Raw genomic sequence first — 25,223 nt, forward strand, 5'->3', positions numbered from 1 at the left:
AGTTGATTAACTACAAAGAGAGACAGATTTTAAGTGAATACAAGGAACAAGGCACAAAAGTCAGAAATGGTTAGAAGAAAAATAAAATGCAACTAGTTCCTAATTTAACAAACTATGTTAAAATCAAAGCAAAGTTATTCTTACCACATGTTCTCAACAGTCTTACTGACCAAACTCCTTAGGTCACGACCCCTTCTTCTGTGTAATGGCTGTTTCTTTCTTTCCTTCTAATGAACTGAATTGATGGACAGAGAATGAGAGACATGACTGGGTGGGGTCCTGTGGGGTGTCTGCCCCCTTCTTTTGTATAGCCCTGTCTTCCACTTGAGAAGTAATTCTACCTGGAAGCATGGTGCCGGGAAAACTGTGTACACAGGAACCTTTACTAAAATGTACATTTTCTGCCCATGACCTTTTTCCTGCCACTGAATAGCCACTTAGCAGGTAATGGCTCATTGACCTTGTTTATACCTGGCTGATGCGTTAGCTTGCCCTTTGTCTCTGAGGAACTGACCACTCTCCAGACTTGGAACATGTTTTAGTCCCATCATCAGGGCCTGCTCCACACACCAGTTTATCAAGCAGGTGCTTGGGGCAGCAACTCCGGAGCCGGGCGGCACTTTCAGGTATTCAGTGGCAATTCGGCCGAGGGTCCCTCTCTCCCGCTCGGAGCGAAGGACCTCCCGCTGAATTGCCGCAGATCACGATCGCGGTTTTTTTTTTGAAGGGCTGCTTGGGGCGGCAAAACCCCTGGAGCTGGCCCTGACCATCATACAATGGAATGATATAACTTAACATACAATGTTACCACATATATTTTGCCAGGACAAGAATGACCATCAAATTATGAGTTTTCAGATGATAGCTCAGAAGGCATACTTTGCGCAAAGATTATTACAATACAGTCCACCACAGTATTCAACTAAAGATCCAGGTTATTCTCTAACTTGATGGGTTTTTTGTTCATGTCACACTTGTATAGTGTGACGTTCTGTAGCTCGGGGGGACACCCACCACTCCCATATTCATTCTTGTAAAATGACTGCATGGTATCCAATGCAAAGTTTGTCATGTTGGATGTCTTCGGAAGGCTCGTGATGCACTGAGCATTGTTGTTACAGTGATGTTATAGTAACTGTTACAGTAATGTTATAGGTTATAATTTATCTATGTAATTATGAGGCTGAAAATGTATCCTCATGGCTTAAAATAAGCCCAGGCAAAAACTCTCCAAGAGCAGAGAGGCAGTTCACACCTCGTCAGGGCAGGTACGAGACAAACCCAGCCCAGCCTCACAGGACAAAGGACGCTGGCCTAGGCAGCAACAGAAGGATCTGTTCGAGTGAGTTACTCCCCCTTCCTTCAGTCAGTATTGGACTGCGATGAGGTAATGCTTAACTGACTCTGAAGGGGGAGGGGGCAAAGCCAAGAGAGAAGAACGAACAGGATAAAAGGAAGAAACGTTTGCCATGCTCTCCCCCCTCCCCACCTAAATCTACAGACACCACACCAAGCGACTGAAGCGCTGATTGAAGGGGAGAGCCTGGCTGAAGAGCAACCAGCCAGCCTGTGGTGAGATGCATCTAAGTTTGTAAAGGCATTGAAACTGTTGCTTTTATTTCATCTGATCAAATCTGACTTGTTACACTTTGACTTATAATCACTTAAAATCTATCTTCATAGTTAATAAAATGTTTGTTTATTCTATCTGAAGCAGTGTGTTTGGTTTGAAGAATGTCAGGAAATCCCCTTGGAATAACAAGCCTGGTACATATCAATTTCTTTGTTAAATTGACAAACTCATATAAGCTTGCCGTGTCCAGTGGGCATAACTAGACACTGCAAGACGGAGGTTTCCAGGGTTGTGTCTGGGACCGGAGATATTGGCTAGTGTCATGCGGCTGCACAATCCAAGGAGCAGCTTACATACTAGAGGCAGTGTGTGAACAGCCCAGGAGTGGGGGTTCTCACAGCAGAGTAAGGTAAGGCTGGTTCCCAGAGTCAAGGATTGGAGTGACCTATCAGACCACCGATCCCGATAATACCAGAGGGGAACATCAGAGATCGTTATTAGCACCAATGAAACTACAGAATGTTGAGCATCAATTCAAATGAATAAGCCTTCTGCTAGTTTTCCAGACTTGTGTATGCTAAAGCTCTAAAAACTAAAAACAATTCAAACCTAGATGAGACACATATGGATGGGATTTAAAAAAAATTGCACTCAAGGAAAATCTAAAGTGGGGGAAAATATATCTAGAACTTGAATGTGAAATCATTAGTAAAAACAACCCTCAAAAACAAAATAGAACCAGGAAGCCAATGTTCACTGAAAGGATGTGTCAGACTAGAACAGTAATAAAACAATATAAAAATGACCACATAATTAGAATGACTATTAGGCTGGAAGTACAAAGAAAGGCCTAGTGAACAATGCACCAGCTCAAGTAGTGGCTTTGGAGATGCTGGGTTACTTCCTCCAGCTTCAGATTGGTGGATGACAGCTCAGAGATCAGTGACAATCAGAGATATGTGAAGGGCCATAGTTTTCCTTTAAACCTTCTCAGTTGTTTCTCAGCCATTTTCATGACTGCAGAAAGGCCTTAGCAAAAAATACACTAGAAGAGGTCTGGAAACTGGGGAAGAGCTCAGCACTTGCATGTCTACTCACTAGAAAGCAATGTGAGAATGAAGAGCTAAGAAGAGGCTTGAGATCAGTCTCAATTGGCTTTCAAAAATTCAGTAGTCTCATTGGGTACTTGTGCCATTCAAGTGTGATGTAAACAGAAAACCCATCAAGTTAGAAATTGGCCTTCTTCACTCAGGCTTGGTCTACACTACGTGTTTAAATCGATTTTAGCAGTGTTAAACCGATTTAACGCTGTACCCATCCACACTACGAGGCCCTTTACATCAACATAAAGGGCTCTTTAAATCGGTTTCTGTACTCCTCCCGACGAGAGGAGTAGCACTAAAATCAGTATTACCATATCGGATTAGGGTTAGTGTGGCCGCAAATCGACGGTATTGGCCTCTGGGCGGTACCCACAGTGCACCACTGTGACCGCTCTGGACAGCAATCTGAACTCGGATGCAGTGGCCAGGTAAACAGGAAAAGCCACGCAAAATTTTGATTTTCATTTCCTGTTTGCCCAGCGTGGAGCTCTGATCAGCATGGGTGGCGATGCAGTCCCAAATCCAAAAAGAGCTCCAGCATGGACCGTACAGGAGATACTGGATCTGCCCCACTGTATGAGGAGACAAATCTGTTCTATCAGAGCTCCGTTACATGAAGTACCGACAGAATGCCAAAGCAGTTTGAAAAAAATCTCCAGGCTACACAGTGCTGCATGACAAAGTGTAACGGAAAGCCCAAAGAATTCAAATCGACGGTTCATCGAGGAGGGAGGGCGTACTTGAGGACTCCAGCTATCCCACAAGTACCCAGCAGTCTCCAAAAACTTATTTGCATTGTTTAACTCACCAGTGCCTGTAGGTTCAAACACATTTGTCCAGCTTGGTTCAGGGTATAGCTCGTAAAATTTACTCCCTCCCCTCAACCACAGTTGAAAGGAAAAGGGAAAGAAATCGTTTCTTGACTTTTTTTCATGTCACCCCTATATTCTACTGAATGCTGGTGGTAGACGATGCTGCAGCGTTGAAGAGCAGTATCCGCTCCTCTCCTCCTCCCTGGTGCGCAGATGGGTACAATATGACTGCTATCCGTTCATCACCATCAGACGTTGGATGCTCCTGGCTGGCCTTCAGGTGAGGCTAGCAGGGACGCCTGGGTACATAGGAATGATCCTGGTAAATTACCCAGGGTAGATTGGTAAGAACGGCTGGTCACCATCCTCATCCATAGCAACTGGAGGGCTGAACTCCGATCAGCACCCTCCCTTTCCTGATGTAAAGGGAAGAATTTGTGTCTGCCTGGCTATTCATGCAGGGGATGCCTGGCTCCTCTCCCCCCCTGCTTTATGTTCTGCCTAGACTGTCATAGCCCTGGGAGGCTGCTCCCCCTCATATTTATTAACAAGTCACTGTTCTATTCCTGCATTCTATTATAACTTCATGACACAAAAAGGGAGGGACACTGCCACGGGTAGCACCCATGGAAGGTTGGGGGAGGAGGAGAACAGGTGGGTAGTTGCAGGGGGCACCCCGGTGAATGGCATGTAGCTCATTACATTTTCTGTGGGATCTGACAGGGAGCAGCTGTTGCTCTTGATACACTGGTTCTCTAGTAACACTTGCCCATCTCATCAAGGCAGGACTGACTCTATTTTTAAGAACCATAAAGGAGGATTTTGATTCGGGGAAGTCGCTCTCCCAGTTGTGCCTTGATTGCGCCCACACGGCCCAGATCTCAGACAAGGGGCCTGATAGCAGCAGAGTAGAGACAGATGAACCGTCATCTCATATGCAATTTCATATATGGCAGCATGACGGTACATTGAACGACTGATAACCGTACTTGCTATCATGCAAAGCAAATGAATGCTGCGGGTAGCGCTGGAGTGATCGCCTCATGTCCGCAGGCATCAGATACACATACGGTGACTTGTAAAAAAAAAAAAAGCTGAGATGGGCTCCAATGGTTGCCGTTTGTGCTTATGGCGGGTCTGCCAGGGCAATCCAGGGAAAAATTGGGGCGAAATGATTGTCTGCCGTTGCTTTCCGGGGGAGGATGGTGACGACATTTACCCAGAACCACCCGCGGGGACATATGATTTGTTGCGACCATCAGGCACTGGCGAATCATACAACCCAGATTCCAAAGGGGCGGGGGAGGAACTGCGGGAACATGATGGCGATTTAGCTACGGAATAAGCTACCACGTGCAATGCTCCGGGAAAATCGACGGCTAGCCTTGGAACCATGAAGAACATACCGCCAAATTAATGTGCTTAGCTGTGGCCACGTGCAATCACTTTATACCAATCCGTTTTATAAAACCGGTTTATGTAAAATCGGAATAATCCCGTAGTGTAGATGTACCCTCAGACACAGAGGATAGATGGGAAAATGCTTTTAGTAGATCAGGGTTTAACATAATAAATTTCAATTACTGAGTGAGACACAGTTGATGGCTCAAATTCTAATCCTAATCAGTTGCAATAAAATGAGCTGTCATGGAAACTGCTTATTAAATCTACCACATCAGAAAGAACTTATGGTACTGTTTCCCTGTTAGCTTTCACTACTATATCTTTGTGATTTAGTACAAAGTACAGTCATGAACATTTATATTGTATTTTCCACATTAGAAGCCTGAAATCATACTTGTCTATACTCTGAAGTGGCTAACTTTCCCCCCCAATAATCTACTTTTACAACTAAACCTAATGATTTTCTTTTACATCCTTTAGTTTATTAACTACTATCCTATTTATTTCTCTTGATGCCACATGAAGTATATCTGCATTAGGCTGATCATTATTCCTAAATTATGAATTCTAGGACAATTTTGCACACATGGGGCCTAATTCAATAGCCTCTGAAGTCAACATAAAAAGCCCCATTTATGTCAGTGCCCATAATGGAAAATTCACCTTGAAAGGCCTGCACAAGCCTTTTGCACATCTTAATCCCAAGAGTGGAGCAGCTGGAAAGTGGTAACATAGAAAATGCCACATGGGATTACACCAATGGTCCATTTTGTTCAGTATCCTGTTTCTAACGGTGATCAAGAGAAGATGTTCCAAACCTCCACAATGAACCATTACAAAAAAGCATATCTGGAGAAAGTTTTGTCTAACCACACAGTTAAAAGTTGGCTTATGTCCTGAAGCACATGAGTTTATATGCTTAACACATTTTCAGCATAATAGAATTATGGATATACTTATTCAGATAAAACTGTCTAATTCTCTCTGCCTTCATAATACACCATGGCACTTAGTTCCCCAGTTTCATGATGCACTGCAAAAATATTTTTTCTTCATCTATTTTAAATGTGTTGCTTTTAATTTCATTTGTGCCTCCCTTCTTGTACTGTGGTGAAAATGTAACTTGAAGCACATGATTTACCTTCTTTTTACTGTTCAATAATTTCTCTCTAAACTATACAGAATTAATTTTAATCTTTCGTCAAGCTTTTCCATGGCTCATCATCTGCAGTGTCCTTTTTGGAACCCATTCTATTTCTACTATATTCCTACTTATGGTTTCAATTTACAAGCAATGCTGATAATAGTTCGTAGGCATGAACAGAGTCCCCACTGAACAGTGACTGAGGCAGCACTCTCCTGAATGTAGCGTCAGCCCTACGGACCAATCCAGAGCATAATGCCTGGAGAAAGTGTGTACAGAATTCCAGGTTGCAGCTCTTCAAAGTTCAGCAACAGGGACCTGCTTACGGCAAGCAAAGGAAGTTGCTACAGCTCTAGTAGAATGTGATTGTACTGAAGTAGGTACAGGAATTTCTGCTAATATGTAACGTTCAACAATACATTGTTTAATTCATCTAGCAAGGGCCCGTCTCACATCCAAAGTATGTAAAATAAATTCCTCCTTATTAGAATGTGGCTTTTGGAAAGATATCGGCAAATCAATTCTCTGATGGATATGAAAAAAAGGGATTTGCAACAAATGTGATGAATCAATACATGAAATTACGTGTTCTTTAAAATCGAGAATTGTGAACAAATCGATAACCAAAAGTGAAGGGATTATGGAAGCCAAAGTTAACATGCAGAACCAAAACTTCTGAATGTATTTGTTAAGGTTCCTTAAACAAAAAATTGGATAGAACCTCCCCATCCTTTTTCTGCACTAGTGTCAGGCCCCACAGGTATTGAAACCAGGGGTCCTGGGAGTTCTCACTCCAGTCCTCCACTAGCAGCTCACAGACAGCATCTGGGACTGAGGTCCATGAAGCCCAGCTGGGGCATAAACCACATCTCTACACTTCAATGAGGAGAGCTCCAAGGCTCCTGATTGGGCCACACTCACTCAATCACTGTAGAATAAATATAAAATTCAAGTCAGCTTAAGTTTTGGTTAAAGGAATGTATTGTAAAGGAGGGCCCTAATTTGCATGTAAAAGAAAGGCCTTGAAAATAATTAGTTATAAGGCCAGACAGAATGAAGCTGGATTCAAAGAATAACTAATGAAGTAAAGGGAAGTTTCTAAAAAGGTTTCTGACCAAGAGGGGTGATTGCAGATGGTTTTAAATAACACAAAGAGAATCTGTTTTAGAAGGTACCAGAATGGACCTTTCCACCCAACGCACCAGTGTTATCTCAAAAATTAGGGTCTATGTGAACTCAGGTACAGTGGAAAAAACTGTTGGTCAGCAAGAAGAAGGAGATGAGATAGGGAAGAAACAGAAAAGGAGAAAGGAAATTTTAAATCTCATCTGGATTAAAACTGGAAATAAGGGTGAACGGTCTCAAACTGGATTTTAGCTGAAGTCAGTAATTGGCAATGATATCCCTTGTTTGTGAAAGGATATAAAAAAGTAAACTCTTAAAGGCTTCATTGCCAATACCTGCCTGACCACGTTGAAGCCGACCAATATGGATCTACGCACCCCTAAGCTTAGCCCATTTATAAGTATATTGATTAAGTGCTTATAAATGTTATGTTACTGTTTACATGTAGTAAATTGCTTATTATTTATTTACGCTTTTTAGGCATGTCTAGAGAAATTGTATCAATACCATTTGGCCTCTGAATTTAATAAAGAAATTTATGGTTAAATTAGTGTTGTAATACACTGCCTAAAAAATAATTCCAACAATCGTGGGATCAAATCTGAGGTCCAGTGTTTTGAGACAAAGATGCCATGGAGGCAGCAGGTTGTTTAGATATAGGCCTTGACTTAAATAACCTCCTCTTATGTTGGGTCTGGAAAGGTGTCAATTAGTGGTACTGCTGATGCCTTAGATTAGGCAAAAAATAAGATGAAGATTACTTGGGACAGAATTGCCTCTGATAATGAAAAGAAGAAGTAAAAGGTCTCCTCTTGTAAGAGGAAATCAAGCCCAGAAAATGGGCTGTCGATCTTGCTCCTTTAGCTATTCCAGCAACTCATCTGTCTTTTCTCAGAGAAGATCATCCCCTTGGAAGGACAGATTCTCTAGTTTAAGTCTGGTATCCAGGGCCAGAGAAGAGCAGCAAACCCAAGCATGTCTCCTCATAGCAGGAGTCAATGTTCTAGCAACAGAGTCTGTGGCATCATAGGAAGCTCTGAGTCCTTAGCCACATTCTGAGGAAAGAGTAACATTGTCCTGCTACTTCATCTGAAAGAAAAGAACTGAGATCTCCAAACCAGTGACGCTTGCCCAAGGAACAACCAGAAGCTAAACAGTGAACTTCAGCTATCACCATCACTGCATCTTTCAGAACCAAAGATGGAGCTGAAACCGAAACTGGAATGTGGCCAGAGCCAAAGACTTAGATGGCACCAGATCCAACGCAGGACAAAATCTCTCTCTCTAACTGCCAGAGCTGAAGGTGAAGATCTAGATTTTAGAATCGTAGCAGCTCTGTCATATTGGCTGGATCTGATAAATCCGAGGCATGGGATCTGGCACTGCTAACAGTGGCTGATTTGTCCTTAGGCCTCTTTTGCTTGTAACTGTAACAGCCAGAGCCAAAGACATGGACAGAATCACATCCAATATAAGACTCAAATCCATCCTGCTAGTTTCTGAAGAAGAGACTGGAACTAACCAGGATTTCGAAGCCGTGAAGGCTCTGTTGGAATTGGAGGGATCCAAGAAATCTAATGCATGGGATACAGCACAGCTGAGAGTGGCCATCTCATCTCTTGACTTTTTCTCTGGATGCAAGACAGCTGAAGCCAGCTATGTGGCCCTTGGTTCTGACATAGGTAGCTTCAGAGGTAGTAGTGGGAACCAAATCTGGACTTCATGGCGCTCCAGTTCCTGGAGCACTTCAACTGTTTGAAGCCACAGGAGTCAAGACTGGCCTCTTGGACCTTGGCTCCAACAACAGTCCAGATCCAGAGGGATGAGAAGAAGGAGCTGTAATTAAGTCTCTCTGTCCTTGCAGACTCTGAGTCTGGCAAACAGAACACCTAGAAGGAGAGCAGCCCTTTCCCATGCACTTGAGGTACCACGTGGGCGTCAGACATGGGGAAGACAGTGGGGCATAAAGCACACCTCTTGAATCCCACCTTCTTCCTCAGGTCTGCCATAACCTGGAACTGAGCTATGCACTAACTGACTATACCTATACTAACACTAACTAGCTACAAGAAAGAACACTTCAAGCAGAAAGGACTCCAGATTCAAAAAGAGACTGGAGCGGTTCACTACCATCCAGGCATGCGGTTCAAAGGAACTGAGGTGGTGAAGAGCTCAGGTCACCCCCTCCCTTATATCCTCACTCTCAAAGCAGTTGGAGATGTATATGCATGCGGGTGGGTGAGGGGGCACATGAGTGTGCTCTAAGGTACACTGCTATGAGATGGTTCTACTTAGACACCACTAGGCAGAGCAATACCCATAAGTGAGAATATACAGAGTCACCCGAAGAATTATATGGTCAGTAATCTTTCATCATGTTGAATTTTTCTGTGCCTCTATTCATCTGCAATAGCCTTCTTTGTAACTTTTCTATTTCTGGTATATCAGTTTTGAGAAGAAGAGGCAACCATAATGTAATGTACATAAGAACATAAGACTTCTGCAGAGGAGCATGTGGATTGGACACAGACTTCTCTTAGGGGAGAAAGTCTAATGATAGAGAATCTACAGGTTCTGGTCAGGAGCAGAGGATGGACGAGGATAATGTAAAGGCCAGATCAGATGATAAACAGTCACATAAATAATCTGGCACATCAGAAAAGGGCAGACAAATAAACAGGGACAAGTTTTTAAAGTGCTTATACACAAATGCTAGAAGTCTAAATAATAAGATGGGTGAACTAGAGTACCTCGTGTTAAAGGAGGATATTGATATAATAGGCATCACAGAAACCTGGTGGACTGAGAGCAATCAATGGGACACAATCATTCCGGGGTACAAAATATATCAGAAGAACAGAACAGGTTGTACGGGGGAGGGGGGAGTGGCACTGTATGTGAAAGAAAATAGATTCAAATGAAGTAGAAATCCTAAGCGAATCCATAGAATCTCTATGGATAGAAATGTCATGCTCTAATAAAAATAACATTGGAGATCTATTATCGACCACCTGACCAGGAGAGTAATAGTGATGATAAAATGCTAATGGAAATTAGAGAGGCTATCAAAATTAAGAATCCAATAATAATGGGGGATTTCAATTATACCCATACTGACTGGGAACATTTCACTTCAGGATGAAATGCAGAAATAAAATTTCTCGATACTTTAAATGACTGCTTCATGGAGCAGCTGGAATGGGAACCCACAAGGGGAGAGGCAACTCTAGATTTAATCCTGAGTGGAGCGCAGGAGCTGGTCCAAGAGGTAACTATAGCAGGACCGCTTGGAAATAGTGACCATAATACAATAGCATTCAACATCCCTGTGGTGGGAAGAACACCTCAACAGCCCAACACTGTGGCATTTAATTTCAAAAGGGGGAACTATACAAAAATGAGGGGGTTAGTTAAACAAAAGTTAAAAGGTACAGTGACTAAAGTGAAATCCCTGCAAGTTGCATGGGCCCTTTTTAAAGACACCATAATAGAGGCCCAACTTCAATGTATACCCCAAATTAAGAAACACAGTAAAAGAACTAAAAAAGAGCCACCGTGGCTTAACAACCATGTAAAAGAAGCAGTGAGAGATAAAAAGACTTCCTTTAAAAAGTGGAAGTCAAATCCTAGTGAGGCAAATAGAAAGGAGCACAAACACTGCCAGCTTAAGTGCAAGAGTGTAATAAGAAAAGCCAAAGAGGAGTTTGAAGAACGGCTAGCCAAAAACTCCAAAGGTAATAACAAAATGTTTTTTAAGTACATCAGAAGCAGGAAGCCTGCTAAACAACCAGTGGGGCCCCTTGACGATCAAAATACAAAAGGAGCGCTTAAAGACGATAAAGTCATTGCGGAGAAACTAAATGGATTCTTTGCTTCAGTCTTCACGGCTGAGGATGTTAGGGAGATTCCCAAACCTGAGCCGGCTTTTGTAGGTGACAAATCTGAGGAACTGTCACAGATTGAAGTGTCACTAGAGGAGATTTTGGAATTAATTGATAAACTCAACATTAACAAGTCACCGGGACCAGATGGCATTCACCCAAGAGTTCTGAAAGAACTCAAATGTGAAGTTGCGGAACTATTAACTAAGGTTTGTAACCTGTCCTTTAAATCGGCTTCGGTACCCAATGACTGGAAGTTAGCTAATGTAACGCCAATATTTAAAAAGGGCTCTAGAGGTGATCCCGGCAATTACAGACCGGTAAGTCTAACGTCAGTACCGGGCAAATTAGTCGAAACAATAGTTAAGAATAAAATTGTCAGACACATAGAAAAACATAAACTGTTGAGCAATAGTCAACATGGTTTCTGTAAAGGGAAATCATGTCTTACTAATCTATTAGAGTTCTTTGAAGGGGTCAACAAACATGTGGACAAGGGGGATCCAGTGGACATAGTGTACTTAGATTTCCAGAAAGCCTTTGACAAGGTCCCTCACCAAAGGCTGTTACATAAATTAAGCTGTCATGGGATAAAAGGGAAGGTCCTTTCATGGACTGAGAACTGGTTAAAAGACAGGGAACAAAAGGTAGGAATTAATGGTAAATTCTCAGAACGGAGTGGTGTTCCCCAAGGGTCAGTCCTAGGACCAATCCTGTCCAATGTATTCATAAATGATCCGGAGAAAGGGGTAAACAGTGAGGTGGCAAAGTTTGAAGATGATACTAAACTGCTCAAGATAGTTAAGACCATAATGTAATGTAATATTCAAAAGTAGAGCATGCCATCCAATCTGTGTACACTGCACAGATATTTCCATTGAGTTGTCCACAATGACACCTAAATTTTTTTCCTGAAGGACTTCTGAATTGGTTTTAACCATTCACATAGGTGCCGACTCCGTGGGTGCTCCGAGGTTGGAGCACCCATGGGGAAAAATTAGTCAAGCTCCCCTCATCCTCCGCCCCACCTCCTCCTTCCCCTTGAGCCACCACCAAACAGCTGTTTGGCAGCATTAGCACACTTCAGGAGGGAGGGGGAGGAGTGGGAACATGGCGGGCTATCGGGAGGAGGTGGGGCCGGTGCAGGGATTTGTGCAAGGAGTTGGAATAGGGGCAGGGAGGAGGTGAGGCAGGGACTTTGGGAATGGGGGACGAGGCCTCATGGAAGGGGCAAAGTGGAGAGAGGGCTGGGCAGTGGGGGGTGTCGAGTACCCATGCGAAAGAGGGGAAGTCAGTGCTTATAATCATTCGTATGCATGAGCAACATAGTTCAGACTGTCCATTCATTCATTTCTTTGTGTAGAATTGCGTCAGGGGTCACAAACACACGGCCCACTTCCAGGCACCACCCCCCACAAGCTCCTGTTGGCTGGGAACCGTGGCCCATGGGAGCTTTGGGGGAGGTACCTGGAAGTGCAGCAAGTAGCATGCAGAGTCCTGCATCCCCTCCCACAGGGACATAGTTCCAGGTACTTGCAGGAGCAGGAGCCCTCCTGCTCCCCATTCCCCAACTCCCTGCACTGAGCCCCCTGCCTGCACCTCAGTCCCCTGCTGCACCCTAATTCCCTGCCCTGAGTCCCCTGCTACACCCCAACCCCATGCCCTGAACCCCCTGCCTGCACCCAACCCCCTGCTGCACCCCAATTCCCTGCCCTGAGCCCCCTTCTGCACCCTGAGCCCCCTGCCTGCACTCCAACCTCCTGCTGCACCTCACCTCCCTGCCCTGAACCCCCACCACATCCTTCATGCACCCTCTGGGGGCAGACTTGGGGTGGGGACTTCACGGAAGGAGTTGGAATGGGGGCAGGGAAAGGGTGGGGCCTCATGGAAGAGGTGGAATAGTGGCAGGGCCAGGGCAGCGGGAGGTGGGGAGGACGTCAGTGATGCAGCCCTCGGGCCAATGAACTAGCCCTTACATGACCCTCGTGGTCACTGAGTTTGAGATCGCTGCTCTCTGCTGATCTGATATGAGTCAGTGCTTAAGTGACAGCAGTAATGGAGTGAGGAGCAGGGTAGGAAAGGTTGGAGGTGGGCTCAACATCCTATATAAATGGCATCAAGGAACAGCAGGAAGGATTGAATCACACATGTATATTAAATAGAAATATATTCAAATCAGAGTGGATAAAAATCAGTTTTAATTAAGATGCATTATAGCTCAAAGATATCATCATGGAATAGGGATTATAAATTCTAATTCTATAGTAGGAGACAATATATTCACGTAATGTTTAAGAAAAAGTTTTGTAAATGAGTTCCAATAGTTCATGGATTAGGGATCCAATCTTATGAGGTTCCAGGGGCTTCCGTATAGATTAGTTAGGTTAATCTTTCTATCTACCCAATGGAACTCAGTGATAAGACTAGAAGATACCATTAGAGATGCTTAGTTTTGCATTTCTCAAACTGTGGATTTGTGTCTCCAGAGATAACATGCTTGTTAACAGCAAAAAAAATTTTAATAAATATATAGAGATGAGAAATAACAGACCTCAACCCTACTGTCCCTCTTCAAATTTGGGTAGAGTCAATCCCTTACCTCTCTCTAAAAGTGCAAAGTTTCAAAAAGTTCAATAAATAGAAGATTGTTGGAGGCAGAATAGATCTGGACAAGGAGAAGAAATCTGGAGATAATGTGAGAAGGGAGGGTCAAGCAGTAGAAACAAAAGTGAAATTGTTTGAGCAGCATATTCCAGAAGTCGTGAGGTCTTTTTGAGTGTAGCCTTCATTGATTTGATGATATCTGCCATACCATTCTCTCACTATAAGGGAAAATCTACAATGGCAGCATGCCACAAAAAGAGACCCAGTTTGGGAATATTTTAATGAAGTTCCTCTACTTGTGGGTAAAACAGGCATGCATGCAAAATGCAAACAATGCAACAAAGAAATGCAAGGCCTGGTTGCCCGAAGGAAACATCATCATAAGAAGTGTTCCTTCTCAGGAGGAAGCTGCGTTGAAGATGATTTAAGGAACCTGTCTGATCACACAGATGTTAAACATTTTTTATTTCATATTTCTTTAAGGACTGCCTGTCTTCCTTCTGTACTATTCTTGAATTCTCATGTTTGACCAAAAAATATAGTTCTTACTCTACAATACTATTATTTAGATGCAGTTTTAGATAAATAGCTGAAATAGGCAGATCTGCCTTTTACAATTTCACCTTTAAAGTAGTACTGAGTGTCAGTGAATGCAATTAGTAATACTAAGTGAGCAGTATTGTAATAATAATTAAATAACCGCATTGACTTATTTTGTTTAGGAGACTCCAGCCTCAACATATAGGATTCTGAAGACTATCCACCTTCAAGATCACTATCATATTCTATAGTTTCAGAGTTATCTGCCACATGATGTGACTGAAACACTATCATTATGTCACATAGCCACAGTACATCACCTGTAGCAAAATCTCCATCACCCAGAAACAACCATAGATAAGTTTGTGATAAGAACCAGCAGATTACAAAAAGAGGTAATTGATGAAAAAGTTGCCTGGTTTGTTTATGCAACAAACTCTCCTTTCCGTATAATTGAGAACCTCAATTCATTAACATGGTTCAGTCATTAAGACCAGGATAAAGTCCATCCAACAGAGCAGATGTTGCAGGCAAGTTGCTGGATAAACTGTATGAAAGAGAAACCGAGCAGTGTGCAAAAGGTCTAGAGGTTGAAATTGTTAACCTGAGTCTTGATGGGTGGAGCAATGTCCCACAATGATCCTTTTGTATGTGCTTATGTGACAACAGAAGAAGAGAATGGTCTTCCTTACAGAAACAATTGATACATCAGGACATGCAAACACAGCAGAATACTTACAAGAAGTAGCAGTAAAAGCTGTAACAAACTGAAAAGAAATTCAAATGTTAGTATACAGCTTGGTCACAGACAATGCTGCAAATGTATCTAAGATGAGAAGAAATTGTTTAGAAGAGAGTGTGGAGAGTCCCAAGCTAATAACATATGGTTGCAGTGCTCATTTGATGCACCTCCTAGCCCAAGACTTCAGTGTTCCAGAAATAAAGGCTAATGTTGAAATTGCAAAATACTGCTGTAACAGCCACTTTGCAGCAGCTGCTCTGAAAAGAGGAACCAAGCTAATTCTCCCACAAGACATGTGATGGAACTCAGAAGTGGACTGTTTTGAGCACTATATCAAGAACTGGCCTAATCGGATGACAGTTTGAGAACAAAATTGTGAAAAAAATAGATGGCACTGTCACAGCCAAAGTTCTCACCACTGGGCTTAAAAGAAATGTTGAACACATGCTGAGTACCCTGAAGCCTATTTCTGTAGCCTTGAACAAAATGCAGGGAAATAGCTGTTTTATTGCTGACACTGCTGAAATTTGGAAAGAACTGAATGAGGTCTTAAAAAGAGAAATATACAACAGTTAAATTACAAGCATTAAAAAAAAACAAATGGGACAAGCACTGTCTCCAGCTCATTTTCTTGCAAATATTCTCAATACTCAGTACCAGCATCAAACCTTAACTGCTAAAGAGGAGGAGTTTGGCTATGACATAGACATTCCAATGCCATCTATAATAAATTTCAGAGTTAAAGGTGAACCATTCAAGAAATATATGTTTGCTGATGATGTTTTAGAGAAAGTCACACCAGTGAACTGGTGGAAGTCACTTAAGCACTTGGATTCAGAGACTGTTGAAGTGATAATCTCACTTTTAACTGCAGTAGCTTCTTCTGCCAGTGTAGAAAGAATATTTTCTTCCTTCAGACTAATTCCTTCCCAACTGAGAAATCATTTGGGATCTGAAAAAGCAGGAAAGCTTGTTTTTCTTTTCCAGATTATGAACAAATAGGAAAATGAAGGTGAAGATGATTGAGTTACCTGCAGAAGCCAATATTTTAAGTTTCTCATGTTGACCTGGCTGACAGTCAATTTAATTTGCGGGTGCTTTTTTTTTTGTTTTGAATATTTCATTTAACTATTTTAGTTAAACAATATCAACAAAGACAAGCCTGATTGAATGTTTAACTAAATTCAAAAATTCATATGCTTGTTTTGTTATAATATTATGTGTTTGCTGTTAAAGAAAAAAGTCCAGAATACATAACACTGTTACTTTAGTTAAATAAAACAATTTAAATGTCTCTCTGGTGATGTTCTCCTCCTCTTACAGCATGGCAAGAAAATCTTCCAAATATTAATGATTAACCTGTTGAATTGGACAAAGTTCACCTCCCACTGACTTCATAAATATCTGCTTCAATTACCTTTGATAAATGAAATAAGCAATCATTCATTTTCTGATATAGCTGTAAAAGTAATCTGAAAAGTTTTCAAAATAAATCACTTAAAAAATGTATAGTGTGTATCTTCTAAAAACAAAACCCACATCTATCTCTGAATTTTGAAGAATATGAATTAAGCTTATAACAACCAACAAGAATGCACTTTTATGTAAAAATTCATGATTAAATCTAGTCTTCCTGACTAGTGATTTAAATCATAATTTAAATAAAATCCACCCTGATTCAAATTAAATGTTTTGTTTGGCATATACAAGGATCAGTAGCAAGAACTGCACAAATGTTCCCTCGGAGGAAAGGAATAAATCAAATAATAAATTCACTATAAATTCAGAGATGAAGAGCAAAGGGGGGGAGGGGAAGAGTCTGAAAATAAAAACTCATCTCAAAATTTAAAATCAGCAAAGTCTTTATGTACAGCAATTTTCTTTGTTTTGGTAAGGGTCTGAACTTCCCTCAACTCTCTAGATGATGGAAATGGAGAGAATATTTTGCTGAGATCCAAACAAGTCATTAAAAGCTCTGTCCAAGTCATTTAAAGCTCTGCCTAAAGATGCTCCAAACAATAAAGTGTCATCAAAGGGTGCTTGAATGAGGTTGTTTCTGCTAGTAGGATCTTTATTTGGTGTTGCCTCCTCTGTGTTCTTAGATTCCAGAATTTTGCATAGGAGTTAGCCAAGAATCTGGGAACAACACAGGCCAAGCAGTATAACAATGCTGGGAGCTGTCTTTGCTTGGCTTCTGATGTTTCTCTGCACTGGGGGTTCCTAGCTGATGACTTCTTCTGGGGCGGGGGCTGAGGAATGACACTGAGGGCAGTGCAGACCATGGCTACGTGTGCAATGGTAGCTCTCAGATCAGGAGAGGAAGATCCAAACTCTCATTGGCGAGCACACTTTCAAATTTTTCAGCCACGAATCAAACTCCAATAGACTTCCTACTGCATCAGCTGAGGTGTCGGAAGGAAAAGTTGGTCTTTGAAACTGCAGAAAATGTGTAAGCTTCAAGTCCAATTGGACTTGGTATCACTTTAGTAAAGTTCAGTTGATGGATCTTTGATTTAACACGTCTTCTCCAATGATGCTGTAATAGGAGAAAATATTCTGACCCTCTTCAAAATGAAGCTATTTGGGAAGCAGGTGTGGAGAAGAGAGTTTTGACATGTTCAAGGTGAAGTGAATAGAATACACTCATTCAGCCAAATAAGACAATCTTCTTTAATGGCTAAGTCACTGAACTTGCATGGGAGCAAGGGGATCTCTTTTCTTTTAGATGAAAGGAGGGAAAGGATAAAAAGATAGGGGTTGATGGAGGAGGAAAGGAACCATTGACCTATGAAGGAAGGCTGAAAGAATTGGGTTTATTTAGTTTGGAAAAGAGAAGACTGAGAGGGGACATGATAGCAGTTTTCACGTATCTAAAAGGGTGTCATCAGGCGGAGGTAGTAAACTTGTTCACCTTAGCCTCTAATGATAGAACAAGAAGCAATGGGCTTAAACTGCAGCAAGGGAGATTTAGGTTGGACATTAGGAAAAAGTTCCTAACTGTCCGGGTAGTTAAACACTGGAATAAATTGCCTAGAGAGGTTGTGGAATCTCCATCTCTGGAGATATTTAAGAGTAGGTTAGATAAATGTCTATCAGGGATGGTCTAGACAGTATTTGGTTCTGCCATGAAGGCAGGGGACTGGACTCGATGACCTCTCGAGGTCCCTTCCAGTCCTAGAATCTATGAAAAGCCCGCAGCATTGCTGGAAAGGATCTGTCGCTGCTCCCATCAAAAGAGTAGTCTGGGTGGTCAAGTATATCAGTGGTTCTCAAACTAGGGCCGCTGCTTCTTCAGGAAAAGCCCCTGGCGGGCTAGGCCAGTTTGTTTACCTGCTGCATCCACAGATTTGGCCAATCGCAGCTCCCACTGGCCGTGGTTCGCCGTTCTCGGCCAATGGGAGCTGCAGGAAGAGGCAGCCAGTACGTCCCTCGGCCCACCAGGGACTTTCCCTGAACAAGCGATGCTCTAGTTTGAAAACCACTGAAGTATAGCATTCAGTGATCACTCAATCCTTAAGGCATTTGAAGGACTGTACTACCCCTTTAAGGAAGAGGCTGAAGCCTACAACCAAAATTCTCTAGGTGTAATCAAGGAAGTTCCATGCCCTGGCCTGCTGGATTATTTAAATAGATAAAAGACTGAGCAGGAGACCAGAAGCCATGCAGGTTTCTCAGGCACTAAGAAACTAGCCTGACTGGGCACAAAGATTTTGTTTCTTGATGCTAATTTTAGGAGCTCAATTAGAGCCCTGAGGTAAGGGCCTTATGAACTTTGTTTAAAAGACAGCTTCTTCCCTGTGACCTTCTTGAAGAGGACATATCTGTTTTGGCTTCCCCTGGCTTGAATACGTTACATGGTCCTTATAAGAGATCTGGTCTGTTCTGTGTCCTGTTCCAATTGGCTGTGCTTAATAAATAATAGGTTCAGTACCTTGCCCAGACTGCCTTGGACACTCAGCCCATAAAGACACAGTTCCAATACTACATCATGTAGGCAGATCACCCCAACTGCCAGCAGAGGATGCAGCCACTCTGTAAAAATAAATATTGAGAAGCGCTGCTTGAGAATCTTATTGATAACGGGACTGGTTTCCTAACTGCCTTGCTAAACTGAGTCAACGAGATCTCAGGGACCAGTTGTTGAGGAACACTGTTCTAGTGGAACAGTCAGTTGTCCCTCAGTAATAGGGAGCAGGCAGGATAACCCAAGAGTAACAGATCCCTATGTATGAGAAATGCCGTTTGTCAAGGTTACCTGCTTTCAGAAGTGATATTTGTTTTTAAAAATACAAACCAAGGCTTTTAAAAAGAAAATTAAGAAAAAAATATTAAGAACTTAAACTACTAGCAAAATACCCATACCACTTTAAATTTACAAAAAGTACATGTTTAAAGATATAGAGATCAGTCACAGACCTGTCAAAAGCTGGTTGGTTTAACAAAAGATGGTCAAGAAATATGCCAAGTGTAGGGACATTCTGGTGTAGTTTCTTGAGACGGGAGGTTGTCTAGTAAAGGAATGCAATCCAAGCTGGAAGTTCTTGTTTTAACATGCCAAGAGCAGGTTCAGAGTCCTGCATTTCTTCTGCAAGAGCTGACAGTACCACAAGAAGAGTCCTTTAAATTTTTCAGTTCCCTTTTCTGCTTTAGATGTTTGCAATGTTATGAACTCAGACTGCCTTGCCAACATTGTAGAAGCCAAAATCCTGGGAATCAAGCTGGGTCACTTGGAGAGCTCTATCAAAACCCCAACCTCAAATAATCACTATTCAATTCAAACAAGGAATATTTTCAGGGTCTGTGTGTATCATGGCAGCGGAAGACATGGAAAATGAAAAGTATTTTCTAGTAGCGAATGAGTTATTAATATTGGCACTGAATTTAAGGGTTGTTACTGCAGAATTTGGTTCCAGTGCAGCTGCTGCAGGCTTTGAAATAGTTTATTAGACTCCTACTAGCCAGAGATAAATATAAACAACTGGCTAAATGCCTCCATGTGAGATGCAGAGGTAAGGTGTTACTGAGAAGGCCAGGCCCCCTAGCCCCAATCTGTTGGGAAAGGGGAGGATGCAGAAGTTTCTGCTACGATGCTGACCCTGGTCTCTGTATTAGGGGAATTTTTCAGGCTCTGTCTCTACTGCATTAACTTCATCCACTATGCCTATAATTTTAATTTAAGCAAAAAACCCACACAATCTATCATGTGTCTCACAGTTCTAATATTTATAAACCCACACCAGTACTTATGTTCCTTTCCTACAGTAGGCTTTTTCTTAAAAATTTCCCACCGCTGCTATCGGGGGAGGGGTGGGGGGAAGAGGAGGGGGTGTCACACAATGTTCTTATCAAAGTTCTTATAATTTTTTTTTTTTTTTACACAGAAGTTAAATGTAGACTCAGCCAGAGTGTAACAAATAGCATCAGCTGACAAAAGCTTTTGTTACTACCAACTTGGGCTGGATAAGAACCAATGGCTCAAAACGCCCAGGAAATGTCAACAAATTCTCATAGCAATCAGTGAACCCCATCTGAATGTAGCAATACTTCAGCCACAAAAAGTTCAGGATACCAGTTTTTAATAATAAAATGTTAGCATCTCACAATACAATAGTGTTCAGAGAGAAAAATGTCTTACCGTGCCACAGTTTTCCACACATACTAAGTATGGACGCCACCAAGAACCTTCCGTTGTCCCATGACTTATTGGAGAAATCCTCATCTAGGCCATTCTTTCTCTTGTAAATGTGCAGGAGAAGATTTAAAAAGCAACTAGTGCTTATGAAAATCAAAAGAGGTGCAAAGATTATTATGGATAACACCCACAAGATGAAGCTGATATAGTACAAACAGTGGTACTCCACACCGGTCCATTCTTCTAATATGTAAGTCAGCCAGGTCGAGCTAATCACTGAGTCCTGCCATGAAGTATGGGATTCACTTTTACTTAACATCTTCTGTTGAAAGAATTAGGCAAACTGAGTCAAACGCTCTTCGTAATCAAAGCAGCTTCTTAACCTGCCCCTATAAAGAGAGAACATGCTGTTCATTTATTCCTACAACTACCAGAAAAGTTACAGACATGCTTTCGTTGTATTTAAATTATGTTCTTAATATCCTGTATTTCTCATGTGAAGTAGGACTTTGATATAACTATTTTTAAACACATTGCAGTAGTGACAGAGGAAAATCAGCAGAAGAGGGGACTGACCACAGTGATGGACCAAGAGTCATGGAAGGCCTGTGCAAGGGGGTAAGGAGCAGCACTGATGGGCATTAGGTGATGGTTAGAGACAGGGAGCACTGAAAGAATAGCCTGAGATGCAAGAGTTTTTATTCAGAACAAGATTCAATGAGTCATCATCTTGGTGAGCAAACGAGCTGTTCCAGGGCTGAAGATCAAACGAGGCAGGGAGGATGAGGAAATGAGGCTGAGGAGGTAGCAACTAATGGGTCAGAGGAGACATGGACACGGAAGATGTATTCAAAGAGTATGAAGGAGGACTGCATAAAGGCAGAGGGAAAACTGGCAATTAGACAGGAAGGTGGTCAAGGTATCAAAATAAGGAACTTCCAGCTTGCTCCTTCCTAGATGGTCATCTCCCCACTTCTTCTCTCCCTCCCAACGGAAGCCACTATGAAACCTTAACTATACTGCTTTGGTGTTTCTACAATGAAATGAAATAAATGTGTGTGTGTCAATATAGCTATCTTTGAGTCTTTGTTTAACACATCAACTTTCAGTCCTATCTGGTTGTTCTACAATTGTTTTAGGTACTGTGATTAGTAAATTTTTGCAGTGGACTTTGGTGGTACTAAAAAAAACCAACAGCCTGGATTCAGAGCCATGCCCTATATAATAGTAATTATTACACCAAACGGTACCTAATTTCCCAAATACTTTGCTCTCCTTCTCCTATGTCAGCAGTGGTACTATCCAAAATTCAATACACTGGCAACGAACAAGAATAGGATAACAAGGTGGCTCGCAGCTGCATTTCAAGAATATATTTATGCTTGTGGAGACAGATTAGAACACCAGGTGTTTATGATTTACTAAGGTGGGGCTGGTAGTATGACCTATGAAGGTTGCCTGACACTTACTATGATAAAACTGTGTTTTAGGTTGTTTAAGTTTGCCAGACAAACATTTTGGGATGAAATTTTTCATTCATTTGCCTCATGCTAAATTGTTGTGGGGAAATCTTGCCAACACAGTTTATCTGAGAATGAGATCGGGGAAGATGTTTTTCCCATGTAAAAAATATTCTGGTGTTCCAACCCCTTCCATGCTTTGGAGATAGGGATTACAATTAGGCAGGGTGTGGCCTTTGTGTCAGTAATGTGCCTTTTGCTATCCCCATGAAAATCCACTCAGATTTGGTGAAGGTATAAGCCTTTGAAAAAACCCAGCTCATCCATGCTCAGTAGAGACTTCAACTTCAGCAACTAAATTCCTCTGATATAAACACCTGCGCTGAGCAGGACTGCCCCTGCAGTTTTGGGCTGGTAATCTTTTATGGTCTCATCACAGGAAATATTTCTAAAATTAAGACTACAGGAAAGCTTATACTCAACGGTCAGAAGCATCTACAAATGCTGAAGCTAATGACAAAGATAAATAAGCCAAATAAACTGATATAAAAGTGCAACTCCCACAACTCTTACAATGGAAACCTGCCATCATATTTAGCAAATATCCTTATACAGAACTGTCAACTTTAAATAAAATCAATTTTTAAAATAGCCAGTTAGAAATAGTTTCAGCTCCTAGAGGTGCCCCTGAACACATATGTCAGTGTTAGTGGGTTTTCAATCACATTTTATTCTTTAATTATATTTTCTTCCCTTCGCTCCATGAAAAAGCCAACTGAGAGAACTTGATTGGCTGCAAAAGGGAACTGGTGAAACTGTCTATACACAGAATGCAATCATGTGAATGTAGGAATTGCCAGATGGGCCTGTGTTTCATCTGGGCCAGCGTTCTGTCTCTATCAGTGACCATTACAAGATGCAAGAAATGCTGAAGTGGGCATTTATTGAATAACCTGCTCCTCATCTGTCTTCTTTATACTCTACAGAAGACTCATCATTCTGCTAATCTAATGCCCATCAATTAGAAGTTTGTTAATTCCTGAAGAACAGTTGATCACTTCCAGTTTTCTTAAATATTACCTAACCTTACTGCAGATGGCTGTGTGTGTACATTCGTGCATTTGTGCTGAGAGAAGTTTAGCAAGTTATTATTTTTCTCCACCTCGAAACCGTCCCAACCTTTCCAACCTCTCTTCCAACACAGCTTTCCCCTGTTTCTCAGCAGATTTTTGCCTCAGGTAGAGCCCCCTCCCTTCTGTCAAATGCACAAACTAAAGTAACTCCTGTATTCGCGTCTTTAATTGCTGTCACCCGCAGTAATCTGAACTCCACCAGTAAACATATTTCAGACAAAATGCCACTAAAGCAGCTCAGCAAATTCAGCTACCCGCTCGCTGGCCGTGGCTAGCCCTGTGCCAGGTGAAGACGGTACCTGAGACAGTGCGAGACAGTCTGTTGGGAGCCCCCGAGTCCTGGCTGGGCTCTCAGGGCCCGGGGCGCCCCAGGCTGCGGAGGGGCTGCTCCGAGCCGCACCAAGGCGGAGGGAGCCGCCCGCGCAGGGCAGAGGCTGCGCCGCAGCCCGGGGAACGCGGACCCTGCGGCTGCTCCGTTGGCCGTGCTCGCTCCCCACCTTGTGCCCTGTCGCTCTTGTGCCCTGTCGCGTGGAGCCCGCGTCTTAGTCCCCACCCGCCCCCGGGCCGAGAATCCCTCGCGCGCAGCCCTGCCCCTCACCTGGCTGCCCCGCAGCGCCGCCTGCGCTCCGCGATATCTGCTTCACTGGCCGCCTCCAGCGCCGCTGGGTCGCGGCCGGGGTAGCAGGGCGGCACCCGGCAGAAGGGCTGGTGCCAGTTTCGGGTGCTTGTGAAAATCGCCCAGAGGCACAAGCGGGACCCCGCCCTATCCTGGGCCCTGCCCTGCTCGGCCTTGGGAGCGAGCAAATGCGTCTCTCCGCCCCCGCATGAACCGAGGAAGGTGTATGAGACCGGAATCCCCTGATCTAGGCCCTTCCCATGAACTGGGACCTCCCCCCAGGAACCAGAAAAAGGGCCTCAGACCCCTTACAGTCATTGCTCTCCTCCATGAACTGGGAAAGGGGCCTGAACTCCCTTGAACTAGGGTGACCAGCTATCCGGATTTTATAGGCACTGTCCTGATTTTGGGGGCTTCTTCTTATGTAGGCTCCTATTACCGTCCACACCCTGTCCTGATTTTTCACATTTGCTGGCTGGTCACCTTCTTGCAGGCAGAGAGGCTGCCGAGGCAAGCAACAGTGGCCCATGCCCGGAGTGCTTGTGCCAATAAACACACCAGGGTAGAGAAGCTAGCAAAGTTTATTTGAGATCTCAAAGCAGTGCTGAGAGACTTGACATGCCTCAGGTCCAACACACCTAAAACAAGCAGTCTGTTCCTTTATATCCGTGAGAACTTTTCTCGCTGACTAGCAAGTCCCCGTTTCCCCTCCCTCTTCTGTCCGGCTGCAGCATTCTTTTCTCACACACTTCTTTGTCTTCCCCCCTCCCTCTCCCCCTTTCTGCTGCAGAGACATGTATGTTGTATCTAAGAGCGACCTTGAAACTTGCTTCAATTTAGCTCCAGTGTATTACAGCAGGGAACTGGCTGTTACAATCAGAAAACTAACTGCTGACATTACATTTTACAGCTATTAACACATTAGGTTAGATTAGGTTACACAAAGTGTAAAACATGGAGGAACAATGGTTCACTGAGGCCTATAACAGGAGGGCTTCTTTGACACTCATGATCTTTCACCCTTCCAAGTTACCTAGGGTTATACCTAGTGACACCAACGATCTTAGTTTGAACCCTCTGCACCACTCACGCACATGTGTGAACCAGGAAATGGGCCATAGCCCCTCACATCCACTCTGCTACCCCGTGCATGAGTCTACCTAGCTGTGTCACATCTGGCTCTTTTTAGGGGGCATTCTGGTGACTCCAGAGTGGGGCCCTCTTCTCAGCCATGGCTCCATATTCACTGGGGCCCAAATAAGCAAGGGGGATATCAAGCTACTGTTGTCTCAGCAATCTGTATTTTTATAGCCTCATGTTCAAAAATAATGACTCAGGTGTTAGGAATCATACGACTCACTTAAAAATAATGAGAGTTTAAAAACTAAATGTTGTGGGGATTCTTTATTTGCCTTTTGGTGTTTGAGATTTCAGTGTATGTCTAGGTCACCTGG

At 42.8% G+C, this 25,223-nt stretch overlaps 1 protein-coding gene across 1 annotated transcript in view; it reads right to left on the bottom strand.

The window, feature by feature from the left end:
- The window catches only part of LOC116829567 (DGAT1/2-independent enzyme synthesizing storage lipids-like), a 44,420-nt gene extending 23,541 nt beyond the window's left edge, over positions 1-20,879 (bottom strand). Inside the window, exon 1 of the mRNA XM_032788437.1 lies at positions 20,564-20,879. Within this exon, the coding sequence (XP_032644328.1) occupies positions 20,564-20,879 (316 nt within the window). The remainder of the gene's footprint in view (positions 1-20,563) is intronic.
- Between the last annotated feature and the right edge of the window lie 4,344 nt (positions 20,880-25,223).

This window comes from Chelonoidis abingdonii, chromosome 2, assembly GCF_003597395.2.
Source record: "Chelonoidis abingdonii isolate Lonesome George chromosome 2, CheloAbing_2.0, whole genome shotgun sequence".
NCBI classification, from domain to species: domain Eukaryota; kingdom Metazoa; phylum Chordata; order Testudines; family Testudinidae; genus Chelonoidis; species Chelonoidis abingdonii.